The 26,426-nt window shown below is 36.1% G+C and overlaps 1 protein-coding gene across 18 annotated transcripts in view; it reads right to left on the bottom strand.

Moving 5' to 3' along the window:
• The window catches only part of PAM (peptidylglycine alpha-amidating monooxygenase), a 358,633-nt gene that overhangs the window by 65,200 nt on the left and 267,007 nt on the right, over positions 1 to 26,426 (bottom strand). For 16 of the 18 annotated variants that reach the window (XR_002823834.1, XR_002823835.1, XM_023730151.1 and 13 more), the window contains 3 exons: positions 25,951 to 26,022; positions 13,158 to 13,481; positions 4,381 to 4,510 (listed from right to left, as the gene is read on the bottom strand). Coding sequence is in view for 16 of the 18 variants with exons in the window: in XM_023730151.1 (XP_023585919.1) it covers positions 4,381 to 4,510; positions 13,158 to 13,481; positions 25,951 to 26,022 (526 nt within the window). In the remaining 2 variants the exon portion in view is untranslated. The remainder of the gene's footprint in view (positions 1 to 4,380; positions 4,511 to 13,157; positions 13,482 to 25,950; positions 26,023 to 26,426) is intronic. The other 2 variants (XM_004375056.2, XM_023730158.1) reach the window with 1 other exon arrangement.

Here is a 26,426-nt window from a genome sequence, read left to right as displayed (position 1 = left end):
AAAAAAAAAAAAAAACAACTCCCAACAACAACCAAAAAAGCGTTGGCCTGGACGACTTCACTGGAGACTTCTACCAAACTTTCAGAGAAGAGCTCACACCAGTACTACTCAAACTATTTCAGAACACAGAAAAGGAAGGAATACTCCCAAATTCATTCTATGAAGCCAGCATAACCCTAATATCAAAGCTAGGCAAAGACACCACAAAAAAAGAAAAATGCAGGCCATTATCTCTCATGATGCAAAAACTCTCAACAAAATTCTAGCCTACAGAACTCAGCATCATATCAAAAAAATAATACACCACTATCAAGTGGGATTCATACTATGTATGCAAGGATGGTTCAACATTAGACAATCAATCAACATAATCTACCACATAGAATCAAAAGAAAAGAATTACAAGATCATGTCAATTGATGCAGAAAATGCATTTGACAAGGTCCGACACCAATTCCTGATAAAAACTCTCAATAAAATATGAATAGAAGGGAAATTCCTCAACATAATAAAGGGCATCTATATAAAACCAACAGCCAACATCATTCTCAATGGAGAGAGACTGAAAGCATTCCCCCTGAGAACAGGAATAAGACAAGGATGCCCTTTATCACCACACCTATTTAACACTAAGCTGGAAGTCCTAGCTAGAGCAATAAGGCAAGAAAAAGAAATAAAAGGGCATCCAGATTGGAAAGGAAGAAGTAAAACTATCCCTATTCGCAGATGATATGATCCTATATACAAAGAATCCCAAAGATTCCACAAGAAAACTACTGGAACTAATAGATTCAGCAGAATAGCACAATACAAGATCAGCATGCAAAAATCAGTTGGATTCCTGTACACCAACAAATAGAACTTTGAAAAGAGAGTCACAAAAATAATACTGTCATGGATTGAATTGTGTCCCCCCAAAATATGTGTCCACTTGGTTAGGTCATGATTCCCAGTATTGTGTGGTTTTCCTCCATTTTGTGATTAATGTAATTTTCCTATGTGTTGTAAATCCTAATCTCTGCCTGTGGTTAATGAGGCAGGATTGGGTTATGTTAAAGAGGATTAGGGTGGGATGTAACACCCTTACTCAGGTCACATCCCTGATCCAATGTAAAGGGAGTTTCCTTAGGGTGTGGCCTGCATCACCTTTTATCTTACAAGAGATTAAAAAAAAAACCAAGCCAAGAGACAGGGGGACCTCATACTGCCAAGAAAGCAGTGCCGGGAACAGAGTGCGTCCTTCGGAACGGGGGTTCCCGTGCAGAGAAGCTCCCAGTCCAAGGGAAGATTGATGACAAGGACTTTCCTACAGAGCTCATAGAGAGAGAAAGCCTTCCCCTGGGGCTGGTGCCCTGAATTCAGACTTCTAACCTACTAGACTGTGACAGAATAAATTTCTCTTTGTAAAAGCCATCCACTTGTGGTTATTTCTGTTACAGCAGCACTAGATAACTAAGACAAATACCATTTACAATAGCCCCTAAGAAGATAAAATACTTCGGAATAAATCTAACCAGGGATGTAAAAGACCTATAGAAAGAAAACAACATTGCAAGAAACCAAAAGAGACCTACATAAATGGAAAAAACACACCATGCTCATGGATAGGAAGACTCAACACTGTGAAAATGTCAATTCTACCCAAAGCAATCTACAAATACAATGCAATTCCGATCCAAATACCAACAGCATTCTTTAACTAGATGGAAAAACTAACCATTAACTTTATATGGAAAGGGAAGAGGCCCTGGATAAGCATACCATTACTGAAGAAGAAGAACAAAGTAGGAGGCCTCACACTACCCTATCTCAGAACCTACTATACAGCCATGGTAGTCAAAACAGCCTGGTTCTGGTACAACAATGGACACATAGACCAATGGATGAGAATGGAGAACCCTGATGTAAATCCATCCACCTCTGGTCAGCTGATCTTTGACAAAGGACCAAAGTCCATAAATTGGGGGAAAGACAGTCTTTTTAACAAATGGTGCTGGCAAAACTGGATGTCCCTCTGTAAAAAAAATGAAACAGGACCCATACCTTACACCATATACAAAAACATTCAGGAGGCTAACAGACATGTGAGGAAATACTCATGATCATTTAGTCATTGGAGAAATGCAAATCAAAACTACAATGAGATACCATCTCACCCTGACATTATGGCACTAATCAAAAAACCAGAAAATAACAAATGTTGGAGAGGTTGCGGGGAGATTAGAACTCTTAATGAGCTGCTGGTGGAAATGTAAAGTGGTACAAACACTATGGAAAATGATATGGTACCTCCTTAAAAAGCTAGCAATAGAAATACCATACAATCCAGCAATGCCACTCCTAGGAATATATCCTAGAAAAATAAGAGCCATCACATGAATAGACATATGCACACCCACATTCATTACAGCACTATTTGCAATAGCAAAAAAATGGAAACAACCTAAGTGCCCATCAACAGATGAATGGATAAACAAATCATGGTACATACACACAATGGAATACTACGCAACAACGATGTGATGATGAATCCGTGAAACATCTTACGACATGGGTGAATCTGGAGGGCATTATGCTGAGTGAAATAAGTTGATCACAAAAGGACAATATTGTATGAGATCATGATTATAAAAACCCCACTACAGGTTTACACACACACACACACACCAGTCTTTGATGGTTACAAGGGAGGGGAGGGATGCGAAGGAAAATCACTAACTAGATAGTAGACAAGTGGTAACTCTGGTGCAGGGAAAGACAACACACAATATAGGGGAAGTCAGCACAACTTGACCAAGGCAAAGTCATAGACGCTTCCTAGACCCATATGAACACATTGAGGGACCGAATTACTGGGGCTGAGGGCTGAGGACCATGGTCTCAGGGGACATTTAGATCAACTGGCATAACATAGTTCATAAAGAAAATGTTCTACATGCTACTTTGTTGAGTAGCATCCGGGCTATTAAAAGTTTGCGAGCAGCCATCTAAGATACATCTATTGGTCCCATCATGTTTGGAGCAAAGGAGAATGAAGAAAACCAAAGACACAGGAAAATATTAGTCCAGAGGACTGAAGGATCACATGAATCACAGCCTCCACTAGCCTGAGCCCAGAAAACTAGATGGTGCCCAGCTACCACCACCGACCGCTCTGACAGGGAACACCATATATGGTCCTGGGCAGAGAGGGTGAAAAATGTAGAACAAAATGAAAATTCACAAAAAAAGACCAGACTTATTGGTCTGACACTGACTGGAAGAACCTCCAAGACTATGACTCCCAGACACCCTGCTAACTCGGAACTGAAACCACTCCCAAAGTCCATCTTTCAGCCAAAGATCAGACAGGTCTATAAAACAAACAATAACACACGTGAGGAATGTGCTTCTTAGTTCGATCATGTATAGGAGATCAAATGGGCAACACCTGCCCAAAAGCAAAGACCAGAAGGCAGGAAGGGACAGGAAAACTGGACGAATGGACACAGGGAACCCGAGGTGGAAAGGGAAAGGGGCACAGTGCTGACACAATGCGAGGTTGCAACCAATGTCACAAAACAATTTGCGTATAAATTTTTGAATGGGAAACTAATTTGCACTGTAAACTTTCACTTAAAGCACAATTTTAAAAAAAAAAAAAAGAAAACCCTATGGAGCACAGTTCTACTCTGACATACATATGGTTGGCAATAAGTCAGTCAACTCGACGTCAAGTGGTTTAATGTTATTCTTAAGTCTTTGATGCTCATGAAAAGAGCAAATTTGAGTAATAAAATTAATCAGTAGTAAAATCTGTAGGTCAAGATACTATTTCTACATAGCTGGTGGCCAAACTGCTCCAATCACGATCTCCAGAAGACTAATTGTATCATTGCCATGGAGAGTCTGAGAAAAAGGGACAGTCCAATGGCCTGAGAATCCTTCTACATCCCGTACGTGTGAATAACAAAGTGGTTTATTATAGTCAACCAGTACCCATTCTTAGTTGACTGCTTATCATAATGCACTTTTTTTGAACTCTTAAAATTCTCTAGCAGTGTATTAACTATAATTGTGATGAATATTATTTCCCTTAGAGATGTGAAGGTAGCTTCAGGGTAGGAGGAGCCGAATGTTAAGTAGGCAGAATCACAGATTGTTATTGTTTTCTTTCCACAGACTAGTTGGTAAAACTACAAAAATTGCTGTCAAATGCACAAGACTTCCTCTCTGCTACTGGTAACAGTCATACACTAAAAGATCAAATATGATTTGCTCACAAAAATCAAGTTCAAAAAGAACCTTTATAGTTCTCGCACCATTGTTCTTAATTTAATGAAATGTGATGCACACTATTTTTATTTTCACTTACTCTTTGAAGGAATAATTGTTACTTACTTTCCATCCCAGACATGGTCACCTCTGTGGAAAATCACTAGGTTGTTCTTAAGGTCCAGAGCCACCCCAGAAACCTGGCCTGGCAGCAAGTATACTCCAGGCCAGTCCAGTGCCTCTTCTACATGGAAATCTAAAAGACAAACCCATATATTTAGTTTAAAAAAGGAAAACTGCTGTAACCTCATGAAGATTCACGATGGCTATTAGCAGCTCATGCAGTAACATCACTAGATGCAAAGATATTTAAAAAAATCAAGCAGTGCTCTAGATAAAATATACCACATGCACATGCCAAGTAGCTTCCTATGAAATAAAATTAGTGACTGTGAACTTGTCTGGGAACTATATGCACTCTTTTCCTGTTTGTAACATGTCTGTAAAACCGGCCTATCCTTAAGATACTGAAAAGCAAATTTGAGACTTCCTTCTTCTTGATCAGATTCTAACTTTAGATTAATCTTTGGAAAGTGGATGCCTTCATTTTACTGCAAAGCTTTAAATGGTATTCCTCAAGGCAATCTCATATGTCATTAAATGTAAATAAATAGTAAATACAGCCAAAAAGCCTGCCAATTTGCTTGTCTGTCTACCTACCTACCTATCATCTATCTGACTCTTACATAAATTCTAGATGTTCAATATATACTAGACCCTACACAAATCGGGGCCCTGGTGGCATAGTGGCTGCTAACCAAAAGATTGGCAGTTTGAATCCACCAGTCACTTCTTGGAAACCCTATGGGGCAGTTCTACTCTGTCCTATAGGGTCACTATGAGTTGAAATTGACTCGATCGCAATGGGTTTGGTGGTTTTGGTTTTCTATACAAATCATTCATTCATTATCCCTTTTACAAAGAACGGAATAAGGTATCAGTCTCATTTCTTCTAACTTTAGTGTTCCTAAAAGAATGGGAATGGGAAGACACTTTCACTGTTTCTATTTCACTGTTTCTTAACATGAAAGAAAGGAAAATAACCACAGAGCTCTCAGACTGAGTGGTGATTTCCAAATTATCCTCATTTTTTATCTGAATAGATTTAACCTCAGAAAATACCTGGGTTTGTTTGTGTTAATCCCTTTTATAAACATGTTCAGGACTAAAGTGGTACAATGATACATACCACCAAGTTAAAACAAAACAACAGCTAATTATGTATGGAGGATCTATACTAATTGAAGATACATAGTTATAAAGATAACCTGGGATCCTATTTTATCAGTTTCAATATTTCTTTCTCCCTCAAACACTTCAACAGAGACGCTGAGAAGTAGAAAAGCAGTAACTTGAGTCTCATTTCACCTTCCCATCCTCTGGAGGATGTGGCAACACGCAGTGAAATTCTCAAAGACAGGCATTAAGACAGGAGGAAGAAAGGGAGGCACAGGGCTTGTACAATCAGCTCGTGAAAACTTGAGAATGTGCTGGTATGATAATAAGCACTTTAAAATAATTCTCTCAGCTATACAAAAGGAAAAAGTACATTTTCACTCAAAGTATTTTCACCTTTGAACAGTGACATTTTTCTTTAATAAAAATCAACAAAACACAGCATCAGTACGATGCCTAGGTCCATTCTGCCAACGACCTTTGCTGAAGCATCTTCAACAAACATTCCCCGAGTGCATTCTCTCCATGAGGCACTATGCTAGATTCTGGGAACACAAAGCAATAAAACCTGCTTTTTGGCTTTGATGACCTCACAGGATACAATAAGGAAAAGACAGGAAACAAACACTTATGATTCAAAGCAGTGCAAGTGGTGTAGGAACACAGGAGAGGGCCCCATAATCCTTCCTGAGGCTGGGCTGGGCTAGGGTGGGGTTAAGGTCAGATTGTGGGAGATTGCCCAGAAAAGCAGACATTTGTGTTTGCACAAAAAGGGTAAGTAGGGGTTCACCCAGTGCTGAAGTAGGCAGAGAATATTTCTGAGAGAATGAACAAAAGGATGTTTATAATTGCAGAATATGTTTCAAGGTCTTTAAGTAGGCTGGAAATGATACCTGCGTATGTCAGGTGGGAGTGGGGGAGGAGGAGAAAGGATTAGCTGACCTTGAGATCTAGTTTAGAGCCAGACTAGAAAATGTATTGTATACCACATAAGGAGTCTGAATCTAACGTTGTCTTACTCTATATTGTGATTAATTTTGAGGCACGCTGCAAGTACTTTATTAGTAGCAGGAAAGCACAGAAGTTAGGAATAATTTACTTTTGAAATATATCAGAGCACACAAGAATATCATTCTCCCTCACGTGTATTCTGATATGCCTTCTTGAGCTGGAGAGAAGGAGGCAGAGTTAGAGCTGGCATGCCTGAATTTGCAAAGAATTCTAGGCTCAGCATTGGATGTGACTGGACCTGCTCAGATGAATACCATCCATCATCTATCACACTTGTCATAATAGGAAAAAGGTCGCAAACTGCTGCTACTGGCAACTGGGATCCACTGAAGGTTTTTAAGCATGGGTGACATGATTAAAACTGTGTTTTTGAAAGATAACTGGAAATAGGGTATAAGTATTATAATTACAGATGTCTAGATAGATCAACAGACGGATAAATCATTCCCCAAAGAAAATGTTTTAAATTTTTTTAAAACTGTGAATCTCAGGTTGAACTTCACTCTCATCTCAGTTACGGCTTGTCCTTTCAGGGGTCATCGTTCTACATTCCTTTGTCAGCCCTAGAAGTTTCTGAATGGGCTCCAAAGGAACTTCAAGCCTCATGACAATGTAGACATTTAACTGTTTTCATCAGATTCTCAAAGCCAGAAACCGCTACAACTAGGTGAAATTCCTTGAGGGCAGGGATCATGTCTTATTAACTGATGTGCCACCGAGCCTCGCACAGCGACTGGCCCACTGTAATGGCCTAATATAAACGCACCAAACTGACCTCTATGCTGCAGTCTCTTGTTTATGTTGTCAACTAGAATTTAAACACCCTTATAATCTGGTAGCTTGTTTGTACTACCTCTGTTTGTGTAGCACAGTGCTAGAGACATTGAGGATACTTAAAAATGCTGATTGGCTAATTACTTTCACTGAAAGACAATAAACAAATATTATGGATCCTGGCACCCTTCTATTCAGTGGTCCGCCAACAGGTACTGGAAGCTAAGTGCTTATCAAAGTACACAGATAGTCTGGCAGACAATGCTCAACGGCAAAAAAAAAAAAATGTATACTGTTCCGTGGTCAAATATGAGTTCCATAAAATATTGGAAATACTATGTAAAAACTCTGATCTGATTCTGAATAATCCCAACTATCATATGCCCTTAGGTGAGTTAAGTGCTTGAAAGTCTGCAGAATGAGCTGATTAATATTTGTGAGCCTTTTTGCTAGGTTTTACCACCCATCAGAAAAACACTTGTTTTGTCACATATAAGAATCTTATTGGTTGAAAATTTGCAGGAAAGAAAAGCAGTGTGAATATCTAGAACATATTTATCCCAACATATACTTTTCATGAATTTATAAAACAGTAAGGGTGATATGCAAGGAATGTACAAGTCGAGGGCTAAGACCGTGAGCAACCTGGCTCTGTTATTACTGAGTCAGTGCAAAGAGGAACTACTTTATGTGGGGCAGGGATGTTTGGAAAAAGTACAGTAAATTCATTTTCTGTTTCATTTAAAAATATCACTGCACATTTATTAAGGTTATCTAATCAAGACCTCAAAACTTTCAAGATCTAGTTCTCTGTGTTAAACAGAAATTCTGCTTAATGAAAGAAAACTGAGTTCACATTCTCTTCTGTAAACATTAGCTCAGATAATTGATGTTTAGCGACCCTACAGGACAGAGTAGAACTGCCCCATAGGGTTTCCAAGGAGCGCCTGGTGGATGTGAACTGCCAACCTTTTGGTTTAGCAGCCGTAGCCCTTAACCACTACGCCACCAGGGTTTCCATGTTAAACAGAACTTCTGTTTAATAAAAGAAAATTGAGTTCACATTCTCTTCTGTAAACATTAGCTCAGATAATTGATGTTTTTGTTTCCAGTGTGACTATCTTTCTCATTGTTAAGTAGTTAAAGGCAGTTCTCTTATTTTAAGATTAGAGGATCAAGAATCAAGGCTGTCATTTAGGACCAGTGGTATATATATAGATGGAATTAATACTTATTGTTCTTCCAATCCCTGCCTATTTTGACATGAATCATAGAACTTTATAAATGTTTTTGGTTATCCCAGGTAATTTTCTCACTTCATAGGAAAGGAGCTTCAGGCTTGGGCCAGAGAGCAGGCACAATACCAAGGATGCTTCTTTTGTAATCCCCAATAAAAGAAATTTTCAAATCCTTTTTAAGGAAATCGAGTGGTAAAATATATCTGGGTTTTTAACTTAAACTTAACACTTTTGATCATGAAAAATTCTAATGCAGATTCTTCTTAGTCTTTATTTAAGAAATGATTCAACATATGACTAGTTGATGTTGTAGACTTACCCTTTTAACCTGAAAATTAAATACACATTTCTTACACATGACCTTGGGCAAATAATTCCCAAATCCAAGTGTTAGTTGCTCTAAATTCAGATGTCAAATAATGGAATTATTTCAGGTTTAACTGCTTATTAAAAATATGAATTGGAGAACATATTACAGGAAACAATATTTTTAGAAAAACAAGGTAAATATACATTAGCTATTGATCCTGGTAGTCTTAATGTAAATTTTCTTTTACAAAAGATGAAAAAAAACCTCCTGAAATTTAAAAATGGTATTTTTCCAAGTATCATATAACCCTTTTTTTAATAAATAAACTCTTATTCCATAAGGGTAAATGTACAGCCTCACAGTCTGTCTTATATATTTAAGAAACAATTTAAAAATTATTATTAAAATTGTATCAATCTCTAAAAGGATTAATGAATTACACCCTTTCAAGAAAGAGATTAATATTAGTTATCAATGCTGCTTTCACATAAAATTATTAATAAACTTTTAAAACGACATTCATTTATCTCTGTTACATAATGACTAATAGAACTATATAATTTCAAACCCAGAACTCTGACTTAACTACAGTCTTAGGTTCTTCACATTTAATCTTAAGACGAAAAAGAACCTAATACAATCAATAGAAGATTTCCATGAGAACAAAATGTGGTGGTTGCATTTTCTACATTTGCAAATTCTCCTCTAGTGAGAAGACACCTTACTTTGGTCAGGGACTGTTATTCATCAGAAGTCCTAGCAATAACTATAATTAACTAAGATTATAGGAGAAATATTTATACCAAAGTCAGAAAGAAAACAAGAATTCTAATGTTACATTTAACAAGAGTGAAGTAAGGAAGAGAGTCATAAAATTAGCAGAACTTCTTTTCTCTTAAATTTCTTTAGTTGCAAACGGGAATTTCATCTTGGTCAAACTGTTTGCATGTTAATTGAGAAGGCATGAGCAAAAGAAATCTGTACCTATAGTTATCAGAATTGTAGAATGAGATGACAGGATGAATGGAAAAAAAGTTTATCTATCTATTTAATTTTGTTTTTTTTGTGAGAGGCAATACAGCAAAGTGATTAAAAACCCAGACTCTGGGGCAAGTCTGCTTGGCTTGGCTTTGAATCCTGGCTCCTTGGGCTGTGGCACCTTGGGCATAAGACTTAACCTTTCTATGCCTCAGTTTCTTCCTTTGTAAAATGGCTTTATGAATAGGACTGTTGTGTAGATTGAGTGAGTTAATGCATGTAAACACTTATCCTGTCTCATAGTAAGTATTACGTATGTGTTTGCTTTTATTATTCTCCTCCCCTCTAGAGATGAAAATTCAGCAAACTGAATGCCTTACTTTACCATGGGAATTCCGTAAGACTTGAACTTAGAGGTAAGCATATAATTAAAATATGTTGAAAGAATCCATTTGGAGACTGAATAAAAGTTGTCCATAAAAATGAGGTAAAATCTGAAGCATATGATAAATTAAAGACTTCCCAAGTTATCTGATGTGAGGTGTCACATAAATGCAGTTGTATTTTCTGATGTCCAGAATTTTGCAATATATGCTGAATCAGGCTTCTACATTCGCATAAACTAGTCCAATCAAATCTGCCAGTTAGAATAGCTATTTGTAATTTATTTTTATAATTTAAAAATAATAAATTTTAAATATATTACTCAACAAATTCAAGGGAACCAGAATAAAGAAACGTAAGATTTTGTTTCTACTCTATTATGCTGTCTCATATACATATCAAAGTAATGGTAGGAACTGCATTTCGAATATAGAAAAATACCCCTGAAATTTAAAAATGGTATTTTTTAAGTGGCACATAACATTTTTTATAATAAATAATCTGTAACCTCATTAAAATGGTTTAACATCTCTAGACCTCAATTTCTTTCTTTGAAAATTAAGACCAGAAGGTCTTAAAGATATCTGAAATGAGTATGGATTATGCTATTAAGCAACACAATTTCCTTACATTTTTGTTTCAATAATAACCTCATATAAAAAGCTACTTTCTTCATTGCAACTAATACAATTCCAGGTCCAAATTAGGCATGTAGGGAGACAGTTAATGCCTGCAGACCATTAGGGCCACATTCTCAGCTTTTCGTGGAGAAAAGCAAGGGTATAGGAGAAGCAGTGGAAGGTTATCCATCAAATTTATTCTCCCTACCGATTCCCTGAGGAATACAGATGAATTAGACTACTAATATATTTTATTAGGACATTATATGCTATAAAATTCTACTCTTTTTTACAAAATAAAATCTTCCTGAAGGTAGGTCTTTCTCTGGCTTACACAAAGGAATGATACAGTTTCAGGTAGCTATGAGTCAGAACCAACTGGATGGCATGTAACAACAACAACATTACATTGTGTTAGATATCATATATGGTATGTTAGATATCATGTATGGTAAGCAGTGAAAAAGTATAGAGAAGAAAAAAGCTTTTTAGAAATAGCATACCTAAAAATGAGTTTTGCATTTTACATTTAATTTTTAAAAAGCTTTCCAATCAGAATAGTGAAATAACATTAAAATAAATCATTTCAGAAAGGAAATACATGCATATTTCCTTTCTATAATTAGGATTTGTACTCTATGTTTCTATGACTTATTGTTCTATTTACTTCAGTGACATTTATCCACATATTTAAAATGAAAGGAAACATCTTGAAACAGATCGTGGAGAAACATCTTTCTCCTGAGCCCTGCCATTTTGACCACTCTGTAAAGTATGAGAAGATTTGGCAAGCAAATGTATTCCAGGTATTTTAAGCATTTCTTTCTTAGAAAAACTAAGTAGGTTTCAAAGAATATAATGCCTTATGTCAAATGATGAATTTTACATTGACACTTACAATACCTATAAATGACCACGGTACATTTTCACATCCAAGAATAACAAAGACAAGTCATGGGGATAAAGCATGCTGCAACTTTAACATTTCACAGCTGTTCTTCAAGACAGAATTCCATTCTAACCAAAGAGACTCTTCTGCCTTTTACAATTCACTGTCCTTAGTAGGAAGGTTCAGACAGACACTCCAGCGTGTTTACAAAATGGACAGAAAGCATGGCAAACTGCAGATTTCTAGGCACCTTACCCAGAGATGCCAATTCAGTTGTTCTGGGGTAGGATTCAAGAGTCCAGGTATTTCATAAGCACCCTAGGTGATTCTAATGCAAAGGATTCTAAGGACCACTCCTTGAGAAACACTGTCTTAATCGATCAATTTAGAATAGGTAAGAGCAGGGCTGATCTTGTTTAAATATGAAGTAGTAAACATCTAGGTTTTAGTGTACTTCTTATAGAGACCATTAGGCAATTCTCAATGGACAATGCTTGAACTTTCCATGTGAGCAAAGGCACTGCATGCTAATTTTTTTCAGTTATAAATAAAAATCAGCTGGGTGTTGAATAATTCATGGCTTCCTGCAAAACTGTATTTGAAAACATCAAGCTGGCAGCCTGTGTCACTCCGGCCCACGCATGGACAGCTGCCATGCACGCATATCCGTTACTTTTTTTGAGATTATCTCCACATGCTACATTATCTGGCTTTCCACATTAGTGAGTAATACGAAGCACAATCAATATCACAGAGGCTGTAACACAAAGACAAAAATGAAGCATCCATAGCTTGCTGGCACAGAACCTGAAGGGAATAAGGTGTTGCCCCCTAACTATGAAAGCCAATCCTGGTTAGAAATAAAGATAAATCTGATAGTTATTGACTTGATGGAGGTTCCATCAGAAATAACTACTCAACTTTCCAATTAAGATACTAATTGATAATGAAACTTAAGAAATCAAAGTCATAAAAATGGTTATGTTTTACAAGTCAGTTTGATGAGAATGTTGAAAATATAAGATTCCTTTGAGAGGAATTTAATTACCTTAAGCTAAGGCAGTGTATACACATTTCATACACTGGGGCTTTACATTATCACGTTTTTAATTTTCAATTTCATTACACTTAGCAAAATGGAAAATGTTTATTTGATAAGTATTTGTTAGCCGGAATTTCATATGCCTCCCTCCCAGAAATGACCCAAATATATTTGGTCCTTGTAGTTCTGGCTCACTGAATGATCAGAAACTAAATTTATGTAGTATTGGACCAAAGTAAGAACAAAAAACTCATAAAAGAAAGGTGGTATCTGATAAATAACCCAAATCTGAGTAACATTTTTTACTAAGTCCTTTTTATTGATAATTTTTTTCATCCATTAATTTTTATTCCCTTCAGATTTTGCTAATGTGGACTGTAGCCCTTAGCATTTTATTCAGTAAAAGAAGCCCTAAACGCACCTCCTGTGTGTTCTGGTTCCCGGGAGCCTTCACCAGGTAGGGGTTGCTGTAATGAGAAAACTCTGTTCTCTGCTGGACTCAGAGTAGATTCTAGTCTGTGGAATTTGTGGATTCTGTCTCTGACAAGAATAGTATTGCCCCTCTCCTCACGTTCTGCACCCTCTCTGGCATCAGACCGACCCAGGTCCTTCTTTTGGACTACGTTTGCAATCTCGGCTACCAGGTCTGACTCTGATTCTGCCTTTTCTGTAGGATTATATTTATGCACATGAACAACATCTTCCCTTTCTCCTAGCAGCTTGGAAAGAAGTGAATAGAAATCACCTGTGAAAACAAGAGAAAAGATAAAGGAGTGGGGGTTGGTAAAATAGCAAGGTTTACACAATGTTGTGCCTTACAAGTAATAGCTCCCGATTCTTCACAGTAAGTGAATGAGCAGGATATTCCCAAACTTTCAGGCATGGAAAAAAGAGATGATTTTCTAGAACAATAAAGGAGTTATATGCTTTCATATTTCATTTTATATACAACCTACTTCTTTCTGTTATTTCACGAGCCCAAAACACTATATAACCTCTACTAACATATTAATAGAAACATAATAATGCATATATGATTGTACAAGTTTCAATAAATGTTTTCCACAGTATAGATGGACTGATTTGGAAGTTAGGGTTCATAAGGTTTCTAAAATAAAATATTATCAACAGCTACTTCAGGTAATAGCTATCTTCACAGGCAAACGCTTAGTTGTCTTTGAAAAGCTTTTAAAGTCTAATCTGCAAGAGATTAAATACATATTTTTGAGCAGGTGCCATAAAACACACGAAGTCTAACATATATGCATTCGCACGGCAGTTGGGAAATTGAAGTTTTATTATTATTATTATTTTGTTGGCAGTGCTACTTTAAATACCTTCAGCTGTTCCTTTTAAAACAAGAAATGAGCACATTGTAGAAAAATTATTTTGTGAAAAAACAACATTTTTAAATCAGTTTCAAACAAAAGAGAAGATTTTAACAAACTAATTTATTACTGGAATGACCCATCATTAAAATGTATTTCATGCCTTCCTGTACTTAGGAGTAAATTTAGATATAATAATCGAATTCCATGCAAACAAATTACTTATAACATACTATGACAGATACAAAATATGACTCCAGAAAGTTCATGAAGCATTTTTATCCTTATCACCTACATCTACAGCTTCAAACACATTAAAAATGTATTAACTGTGTGAATACATATACACACACACACACACAAACCTGCTTTCCTAAGCCAAACCCAAAGGTAACCCACAGCTCTTCCTTTTCCTCATCATATTCTAAATGCTAATGAAGAAACTACTTATGACTACGGAGTTCAACTGCTTAAGTTTTAATTACATTTACAGCATCATCAGATAACATTTACAAAATCATTTTTCATGACCATTAGGACATAAAAATGATAACTGGTTTAGCCATGATACATTCCACTAAAGAATATATTGTTAAGAAAATGGTGCAAGGGGACAGAAAGTCTTTCCAAAATGATGCTAAGAGATCCTCTCATGTTTCCAAACAGTCTTGGTTTAATGACTCAAAGTAGGTCTCCAATTCTTGCCTGCAGAAGCAGCCTATCCCAGGTGAAATCTTCAATCAGAAAATAATTACCAAGTAATAGGGCCAATCTCAGTAAAATGAACAAAGCAAATCACAACTCAACCAAGTCTGTTAGGCCACGGTGGCATTCTGCCTCACAGAACAATCAATCCATTACGGCTAAATTCTTCTGCCCCAGACATGGGCTAAATATAAACAGTTAATATGCTGTTGTACAATGAAACATTTTATAGAGAATAAAATTCACAATTATTTCAGGGGCAGATTCTCAAACTTGAATCAATGTCATTAAAAACCAAAAAACCAAATCTGTTGAGAATGCAGGCGTAGAGCTATGCCTAATCTTTTAGGTTTTTGGTGAAAAATCTAAAAGTTATGATAAAATATCAAATGCAGGGAAATCTGGTTCCTTTGAAATTATCAATGAGTTGGGAAAGGAAACATTTTTAAAACCCATGTGATAGGCCTGAAAGTAGCTAGGTTGCACTGGCCTTTTAAGAACCTAGATTCAGAGTTGCATCTCATTACATGCGAAAGAGACCACTAGATGGCTCTCTCATACATCCTAGTGCACAAGCCTGCAAGGCTTTTTTCTCTTCTGGTGTACTGGGTATATAAACCTTGAAATGTTAATCATTTTTTTGAGTCATATTAAGACCTTTATTAGGAAATATATCTAACTTTGAGTTTAATGGAGGAAGTAGAATATAAATGGAGGTTAGGTTGTCCCTATCCTAGTCTCATCTCTCAACACTCCCTTCTTTCTTTTCAGTTTATGCTCCAGCCATACTGGACTTTCAGTCTTTTGAATGTCATCTCTAAGGAGATGTTTCTTCTGCCTGGGACACTCTCTCCCTAGTAACTGACTAGCTCCCCAGCCTTCAGGTCTTTCTTAAGTGTCACCACATTGCAGAAGCCTTCTCTGAAATTCAAGTTTATTGCTATATGCACCTACAACATGCTGGTCTTTCCCTACGACGTCCTTTATTGCACTGTATTTATCACGCATTGCAGTTGTGTGATTTTTTTGACTTTATGTCACACTACTGTTTGAATCCAGCCCTGACAGTAGCTATTTTGTACATTTAAGCAAGTTACTTAACCTTTTAAAGATAATGACGACTACCTTTCTGAATTATTTTGTGGATTTAAAGAAGATAAAAACAAACTCATTGCCATCAAGTCGATTCTGATTCATAGTGACCCTATAGGACAGGGTAGAACTGCCCCATGGGGTTTCCAAGGCTGTAAGTTTTATGGAAGCAGACTGCCACATCTTCCTCCCACGGAGCAGCTGGTGGGTTCCAACTGCCAGTCTTCTCATTAGCAGCTGAGCTCTTAACCACTGTGCCACCAGGGCTCCTTAAAGGAGACAGTTAATGTAAAAAACCTAGTCCAGTGTACATCATAAAACAGGTATCACTAAATGAAAGCTATTATAATTACTAACTGAAAAGACAAACTCTAGTCAAGTATTGGTATTTTTCATAATGGAAACTGCCACTGTTCTCAGAAGCCCCCTTGAAATTTACAGCCCTTTGTTTTCTCAACAAGGAGTCCTGGTGGTGCAGTGGTTAAGCACCCAGCTGCTAACCAAAAGGTCAGCAGTTCGAACTCACCAGCCGCTCCATGGGAGGCAGATGTGACAGTCTGCTTCTGTAAAGCTTACAGTGTTTGAAACCTATGGGGCAGTTCTACTCTGTCCCATAGGGTCACTATGAGTCACAGTTGACAGTAATGCGTTTGATTTTTTTGGTTATTTTCTCAAAAAAGTTAGCATGGCTGCTATTTGATTAATTGATTCCTGGCTTTGCCAAAGGAGGCTGTATCCGTACTTTCATCCTTTTTACTCTGTTTTTTCAAGAAAGAACTGTCCTTACTCTAGTGTTCTACATGCCAGTAGTACTTTCAGTGTCCCCTAGAGCCTTTCTTACCTGCTCTCTTTGCTGGCTTGGGCAGCAACTCCCAGGCTATACATACACTCACTTTGGGCTTATTTTGGGTGGTGGTAGAGGGTGGGAGAGACCCTCCTCTGATACTGTATTCCTTTTGAGCTTCTCCATCTTTCCCCTTTCCTTAACAAGTTCCAGCCCTGTCCAACAGAAATTCCTGTGATAGCGGAAATATTCTGTATCTGCACTGTCCAATGTGACAGCCACTAGCATGTGGCTATGAACACTTGTAATATAGCTAGTGTGGCTGAGGAACCTAATTTTTTAGTTTAACTTATTTATATTCTAACTTAAATTACCATATGTAGCTAGTGGGTACTCTATTGCACAGTACAGGGCTACCTGCCGTATCATCCTTCCTCACTTCCTTTTCCTTCCCCAATACCAGGCATGTGCTTCCACTTCCTACTTCACCACTATTATGGCTTCTGCATAGTTGTTTAAGAGCTCCTAACTGCCAAAGCCAACACTCTTCATCTTCACCTACTTGGTCGGCACTGTTGAAAGTCCCTTTCAGGAACTCTCTCCTTATAGCTCCAGATCTTCTCCATCTTTGCTTCCTCTTCTTCCACCCAACTCATAAAAATATTGGTGTTTCCTGAGGTCTATCCCTGGCACACTTTTCTTCCCTGGCTAAGGCCTCTTCCCGCCAAGTAATCTCAGCTGCTTACAAGGCTTAAACCACTATCTCCAGGCAAATGACTCCCAAATCTGGAGCTCCCCTAGCACCAACGTGATATCGAGAACTGCCTCCTGGGAATTTCCACTTGGATGTCTGTCTCACAGGCATTTTGAACTCAACATGTCTAAAACTGAGCACTTAATCTTCTCATAGTTTATATCTTTTTAAAAATCTCTCTCAGTGACAACATCAAATTTTGGGTAAATCAATCCAGAAAATCAAATTCGTTCCTCTCTCACCTTACTTATCCAGTGAATGACGAAGTCCAATCTGTACAGACTTGTCAACATCCTCTTTGTCCTATCACCACTCCTCATTTGGGGTTCTCATCATCCTGACTGGCATGCTGAGAGATTCCTCACCTCCTCCCTTGGAACAGACATTCCTCCCCCCTTGAATGTCAAAATCTGTCTGGATGGTAATAAAACTGCTCTAACTGAAAGGAGTCCCTGAGTTTTGCAAACCATTAATGTGCTCAGCTGCTGATCAAAAGGTTGGTGATTCAAGTCCACCTGCAGGTGTCTCAGAAGAAAGACCTGGCAATCTACTTCTGAAAAATCAGCCATTGAAAACCCTATGGAACACAGTTCTACTCTGACACACATGGATCTCCACGCGTCAGAGTCGGCTTGATGGCAACTGGAAAAAACTGTAAGGAACTGCCTTGTAAAAACAAACAAACAAAAAAAAACCCTGGACGCTCCTGGGTTAAATCTCACATCTACCTTTTCCTCAGCTCTGGCAACCTATATATTTCTGGGTGGTGTTCTTCATTCTATTCTGGAGCCCACTGCTAAGGTGACCATATAATTTATTTCCCAACCTGGGACACTTTGAAAAAGAAAGGGGTATTATTAATAATTACAGTAGGCATAAACAGCAACAGTCCTGGAAAAACTAGGATGTATGGTCAACTTACCTATTGTTTACAGAGGTAACATATATGTAAGTACTTTATTAACTATAAATAATAATAATAGCAGCTCATGTTTTTCAGAGCTTAGAATTACCCACTCTGCTGAGTGCTTTATAAAATTTAACACATTTAATCTCTATGAAATAGGTATTATTATTGTTCTCATTTTATGGATGAGGAAACAAACTATAGTACTAACCCTATGGTCACACAGCTGGTATGAAGTTGAACTGGGATTCTAAAAAGACAGCCTGACCAAGGGATCTACCTTCTGAACTGATCATTATACTGGATCCAAGTTCCCCTCTTTTTACTGTAATGGCCAATAAATTATTTCCTGTGAATTCACCTCAGACATGTCAATTTTACTATACTCAATTTTTTCTCTTTTTAAAGTAACTGTCTTCTGACCTCAGGTGTTTAGAGACAGAATATGAACAAGTTCGTCTTAGTCCTATTCTGGCCTGTCTGCTCCATATTATAACCCAAGAAGCTCATATCCAGTCAATTCGTAAATACCATAATGATTTGCAAAAACTGGCTTAAAGAATAATGACAGGTTTTATTTGGTATAAAAAGTAGAAGAGTTGAGTTTTTTGAGTTTTTTGTTCTCTTCAATAGTTCTTACTTACCACTGGCAGTATACCTTACATATGTATGATCAAATTCTACAAAATTTTCTAAAAACTTTTTTTTTGTATATTTAAATTGTCTATGAAAGGGACAAGTGGCAAGATTTAAAGGTGATTTTATATAAAAAATAAAAACCTCTCATTTCTTATACTGTCATACTTCCAGTGGCTAGTATAGTTCCTTCACATAGCTTATACTCAATAAATGATTCTGGAATAAACAATAATTTGTTTATAAACACCACCCCTTGTTCTTGTATCAGTAGCAATTTAAAAAAAAAAAATTCCATGATTTTACGATGCAGTGAACTCCCATTTCTTATTTCCTCCTTAAACTTTGATTCTTATCTTATGAAATGCAGAAGTGCTCTCTGTGTTTTAAGTAATTTGGCTGAGTTTGGTATTTGGGTTTGGTATTTAGAAAATGCAACTGCAGTAGCAACTAATGTGTTGGGAAAAGGAAAGCAGCATAATACATGAGAACCTAAAACACTACCAATTAAACTTCAAGTCTGAAAGTTGTGTCCTCGCATTAGCTACTTTCACAGCTCAAGTGGGCAATTTTCTGTTTGGCAAGGACAACTCACTATTTCCTACCCTCAGCATGGAAATTTTTGATTTACTTTCAGGAATATGGTGGGAATGAATTAAAATGGATGGAAACATACATTGAAAAACTACCCTAGAGGTTTTTTATTTTTTAATTAAAAAAAAAAATCAAGATTATTGGATTCAAAAATAATTATCTATACCTTCAGACAGTGTAAAACCTTAACTGAGGTAGGCCCTTTTATTTTTAAAATGATCAAGAACCTCTGGGTAACACTTCAGAATATAAATTCCCATTTCCCACACAAATCACTAGTATTTCATTACCTTGTTAAAACAAACAGCTCTCGTTATTGCTTATTGCTATGTGATTTCTATGATACATGGCGAGTAAACAGGATGTTCATCAGCAGTTTAACTACTAACAAAATATGCCAAGTACCCAATCTAATGAGACTAGAATCACGCAAAGCAACTGATTAATGTGAGGGATATGAGGAACGGAAAAATAAGATCACTCCTTTTTATATATTAGTATTTTGTTTTATGACTCAGTCATAATTGACTTTCCCTTCTGGTAAAAGTTGATTTGGATTATTGACTGTTTACTTATTACTAACCTAGAACATTTATCCTGTTAACCTCAGAGAAGTAAAACACACGACCATGATCACCAGCTCAAGGATCAAAGAGGAAGTCAACTTTATTATCTTTTTTCCTTTTAAGACTCATCTGACTGGAAAACATTCAGATAGAGGCTTTCTTTTATCTTTTTTAAGCAAATGAGACAAATATAAAGAGGACAAAGTGGGAGATGATAGCGTTTGCAACTACCACGCACACAGATCTATACCTGAAAGCCCAACCGTGTGACAGATAATCATTCACATCTGTCTATTCTGTTACAATGAAACCAATTCAAAACAACTGTCCAGTCAGCTTCCCAGAGCCTTGGGGGGTATTTAGAATTGTGTTTGATAGATGAGTTCAATAAAAAAAGACTGGTGTGCTGCTCATAAATCATAATAAACCAATAGATTTTTAGTGAATGGGAGTACAAACAAGAATTGTATCTTCTTTAAAACAGCTAAGTGGAATTGAGAATGCTTGGAATTAGCTAAAGAGATGCTACTAAAGTCATTTGTACTTTATTAGAAGGTCAAGAGAGTGTCCTGTTTTGAACATGGCAAAGAAATGTAAATTTCAGCTACTAAGCTCAGTCTTTGTATCATTTCTTCCATTAATGGCTTACAAACTGTTACTTTAACAAGTTTTTACAGTAGGCTACTGTCTTTTTAATGTGCAACCTTTTTCTTTGATTCTGCTTATTTGATAAAACATGCCAATGGTAATTCATTTTTGTTAGCATAAAACCACTGTGAAATTATTCTGTGGTGCAGAAGGTGTCTGAAGACCTTTATCTATCAGGGGTCATGGGGTGTTTTCCCTCTACAAATTGTATTTTTGTCATATTCTCCCTGTCTTGGGAATATACTAGCTCATGCTGACCTTTGAGTAGAAAGATTGATTATATGAGGGCACAAAGACTACAATGAGAAGAGTTTGGAGTTAACTGAATAAAACATGTTAAAGGCTCTTTCTGTAACAAAAGAAATGCTGTGTCCAGAGCATAATGTGCAATAACAAGGACATACTGGTATTGTCAATTTTCAATTTCAATTCTACCTTGAATTTTTTAAATATATTGAATCTTCCAAACACAATTAACATAAATTTCAACATTGTATATATACTTTGACATTTAAAGGAATGAAACACTGTAATTCAAAACTAGATGTAGCTGTGTAGATTCTTACTAGAGTACAGCCTCTAAGTTTCTTAGTTTTAGCCCCTATTCCTTGACTAAACAATGCTGATAGAAAGTTCAGGTTGTACATTTAGTATAATAAACATATATAAGAAACTATAATGCGTAAGACATAATGAGAACTTTCAAAACACGCTTTAGTTTCTGTAAAGTGCTGTCAAAAAGAAAAATAAAAGACATTTAATTTTAAGGTTTTTCCTCCCATAAAATCAAATATTAATCGTAAAATAATTCCTGACCCAAAATTAATACTGCTAGTGGCTTTTTTTCACCCTAACTTGCCAATCTTTTCTTTCCTGTTCAAAGCCAGGCTTACTTAAATTTAAATTTCAAAAGGTATCATGGCTGCAGGTGGGTTGAAGGCCAGAGAGGATACCTAGTGACCTGATATCAGTTGATTTCAGTAAAAAGGGAAGGACAGGGTTCAATCCATCATGTTAAGATTAGCCAATGGTTGATCTATTCTTCTCCCTCCTCTTCTCTTTATAAGCTTTATTGTAACTAGCATACTTCGAGTCCTTTGCTTATTTTTTTGAAATCAGAATGGTCTCCCTATATGTATATAGAATAACTGCTCAGAATATACCTTATGTTTCAGTTTCTTTTGAGTATTTTTAACAGCGCCAACCATAATATATAACGGAAGGATGTGTGTATATGTGTGTGTACGCGTGCATGTCTGCCCTAGAAAACCTCACCACTACCCTCCTCATTCCATATTGTCTCCTATAATTCATTTCCTCCACTACAAATCACTGTCTAATTCGGTTTTATTGTTTATTTATTATACTTATTACATACATAGGTACTTCTTCAATTCACTTTGTTTTGAATATCCATTAGTGTTTTCCTGCACAGGGACAGAAATAACTCATTCACAGGTAAGTTCATCTATATACAAATGGGACATTTCCAAAGCAGTACAGAAAATAATATACACATATTATGCAGCCATAAAAATCATACTTTCCAATAATTTTTATAGTTGAAGGAAATAGTCAAGATATAATGTTTAAAAAAAGAGGATACAAAACCGCATACACTATGATCCAAATACTATTAAAAAATTGTGCCTATGTATATATGTGTATAATATGTATAGTTCACATGCACACATACACATATTCATCCACGGTTTTGGGGATTATGGATGATTTTTATTTGCTTTTCATACTTTTTTTAAAATATAATTTCCATATCTTCTATAATGAATGAATATTATTTAAAAAATTAGTCCAAATAAGGATTATTTTTAAAAATCCCTGTAGACTTAATCTAAAGTCTCATTAAAATGTTTCCCATTGTTGCATGATACACGATAACCTGATAGGTAAAACTGTCATATAATAAGGTTCTTTTGGTCTCTCTGTAATTTTATCTTTTGGGATAGCGTCTGAGATTTGCCTTACACCAAACTCTGTAATAGAGAGAGCACATGTGGACAAAGATGACACCGTAGGTTAGTGTGTTTGCGAGTTAAGCACAGGCTGGGATGACACTACATTGATTGAAACAACTCAAAGTTCTCTTTCAAACTCTAGTTAATTTCTAATCAAGATGAACAAAACAACACAGCCAGCAATTATAGTGATAAGAATTTCAAAGGAAATAAAGTATTTTTTTATTTGAGAAATAGAATATTAGATAAAACCATGTTAAACCCGTGTTTAAAAGACCATTGGATTGCTTTGATGTTTTTTCTCCTCGTTGGAGATAACTACCACCACTTTTTGACCATCTGTGGCAAAGCTGTATTTCTGTTTTTTCAGTCTATGTAATAAGAGAATTGCTCTCTTTGTCTGTCTTTCTGTCTCTCTCGCTCTTTTTTAACTAACTTAATAAAGGTAGTCCCTTCTTTCCAACACAGGCCTTGACCTTAATCTTCCTGTTTTCCAACATACTAAGAAAAGAAGTGAAAAAAGAAGTCAGTGTTTATATTACCCAGATAGAACTATCTGTATCATTCAACCACTGACAGGACCAGTTTGCCTCTGAGTACCTGTACTCTGACGTTTTGTCTTTCCTTCTTGCCTTCCAACTGTCTGTTTCCCATGGGGATTTGGCATCTTCTGTGAAACACTGGTGGCGTAGTGGTTCAGTGTTACGGCTGCTAATCAAAAGGTCGGCCATTTGAGTCCACCAGGCTCTCCTTGGAAACTTTATGGGGCAGTTCTACTCTGTTCTATAAGGTCACTACGAGTCGGAATCAACTTGATGGCAACAGGTTTGGTGTGACCAACACAGATGCTGTCTATTAACTTGTGGCTAGCGCAAATGAAATGATACAAGAACTTTTATTTATTGGGGATAGAAAATATTAAAAGAATCAGTCTAAACAGGAGAAGTACTTGAACACAAATTGTTTTGGCCAGAAACCAAAATGAGGTGAAGGGTTGAGTTTGAGGGCTTGCTTAAAAAATTAGCATATATGACATAATTGATTTGAATAATTAGAGCCTTTCTATTAGCTACTTGGTTGACTTGACTCCCCAGGGAAGATCTACAAATAGATGTTTGTGCAAACAAATATCTATATGAAAAAACACTCTCTCAGTAATGGGTAGATTTGGCCTGTGTATTATAAGGTGATAGACTGAGGTCATTAGCAAATCAAATGAATTATATGTACAAACATGCACTTGGAATATTTCTGTATTTCTCTTTAAATTCTAGGCCAGTGGTGCCCAGAGACCAGTAGGATAATACACAGACTATGGCTGGCCACTGGAACAGTTTTTCGTGAGGTATCTGTCTCCACATAATCTAGAGGTGATATTTGGATGGCACCATTAATTCCAACATATGAATATCATAGCCTGTTTTCTATTGAGTCTGAATAATGCTTTGTTTCTTTCCCAAGTTAAATCATTGCATTTTCATTCATAAGTAGAGGAAACCAAAAACTATAGGAAAATAATTTCTTATGTGTCTCTATAGAATTCTTCTTGGCACCAATAAGGGTTTGGGTATATTTAAACCTCTGAATGTATACGTTATAAAAAAATGAAGTGTAAACGAATGGCAAAATATAACTATTTTAAATAATTTGATTTGTATCCATATGTAACACCCTCTAAATCCTACTATCTGGAAAGAACAGATTAACATTTACGGTTGCATTGTAGTATCAATAACAAAACCTCTGCAGTTCCATCTTTCAGAGGTTTCAATGTCTCCCTTGATAAACTCAACTAACTTCAAAAGAAAAACACAGTCTAGCCTCCGTTTCCATAGAAACATATAGTTTTACAAGATGCATCTACTAAATGGTGGTCTCATTTCATACTGTATTACATACATTGGTATTTGGAAATATATTCTAAGATGACTCAAATTATTTCAAAGACATACATGCCAAACAGTAAATTTAATGTCAAAAGATTTCCTTTTATGTCTACCCAAATTTCAGTACAATTATAGTAAACACTGTTAATATTATGTTTTAGGGTGCTAGTACTGATTTCTTTATAAATCTATACACAGGATTGATAAATTTAGCTCTTTTAAATCATATTCAATAACCAATAAATAATCATCCTAGTTTCGACTGAACACAAAAATAAAAACAACTTTAAGCTATTTTTTTTAAAAGCCACTTTGTTAGAATGAGACATTAAAGAACATACTCTATAATTTAAAAATCTCTAGATTATAGTTTACCTTATTCTCCTTTCAGAGTGCATTCTTCCCCTGTCAAAAGTCTGAACTCTTTAATTTTGCAAAAAACTATTACTACAAAAGTGATAGCTTTGACCTAGACCTAATATGAGACATGCTGGAGAATCCAACAGTAGTTTACAATGTCCAAAGAATCTGAAACTTCTACACGTTGCTAACAGAAATGTCCTATTTCCTGTATACTTTATGTGGTCAGTAGAAGTGTATCTGTATTACCGTTAAACTAACGGTTTAAAATACACAGTATCTGTAAAAAATGATTTCATAAGATCACATATCCCAACACCTAACACAAAGCACCATCTTCTAAACAACTGACAAGAAATCAAGATTCAGGAGAGTAATTTTTCAGTGCTAGCACATGCAGTATATGCAATACAAGCATCAAACATGACCACTTCAAATAAATAGAACAGAATAAGAATGATGCTTTCTTAATTCATCAGATGGCAACTTAATACCAAACCACAAATGCACAAGACAATAATCCCTCCTACCTTGCTGAAGACAGAGAAGAATGACTTACAGAGGCAAGATGTGGGTTTAATTCTTAATTTCTTTTTTCTTGAACTTCAAATATAGTTAATGAACAAACCATACAAACATAGAGATATTTAAATGGTAAAGGTCATTAGATTTCAAAAACAGACTACTGAGAGTTTCTAATCATTGTATTTGAACTTTTTGTACTATACATAAAAGTTACAACATTAAATGAATTAAAACAAGGGACAGAAAAATCTAAAGGATGAATTTTACTTTCAAGGCTAAAGTGCAATAATTGATCACTTCTTTATGAATTATGCATTATATAAAAAATAGCAATTCATAGTGTTGGGAGCTGATAAAGAGAGATCTAAAATATCTCAATAACTTTATGATTTGATAGCCTATTTGGATAATGAATGATTTTATAGGCCTAGTTACAGAAATAAGCATACATACCCTGGTCTAATACTTCCTCCTCTTCCCGTTTTGGTTGCTGTGGTAAAGAAGGCTTATCTTTGTTCTCTGTTTCTGTAAAGGAACAAAGAAGCTGAGCATAAATTTGCAGTATATATTACACACTTTAAATAGCTTATTGGAAATATGCCATCAACATAAAAATATTATTCAGGATCTTGTTTCATAAAAACAAAAGTTTCAAGAATTTATATGCTAGAATACTCTAATGCACACACACATACACAAAACAGTATAACCACCAATTACCAGATTTCTGACTTAATAACTAGGTCAACTACCCTTTGAGTAATATGCATATACCCACTGCCAGTGAGTTGATTCTGACTCATAGGGACCCTACAGGACAGAGCAGAACTGCCCCATAGAGTTTCCAAGGAGCGGCTGGTGGATTCGAACTACTAATCTCTTAACCACTGCACCACCAGGGCTCTGGAGTACATATATATATAATATTT

The sequence above is a fragment of the Trichechus manatus genome, unplaced genomic scaffold (genome assembly GCF_000243295.1).
Source record: "Trichechus manatus latirostris isolate Lorelei unplaced genomic scaffold, TriManLat1.0 scaffold00032, whole genome shotgun sequence".
NCBI lineage: Eukaryota > Metazoa > Chordata > Mammalia > Sirenia > Trichechidae > Trichechus > Trichechus manatus.
This window is presented reverse-complemented; position numbering and strand designations above follow the sequence as displayed.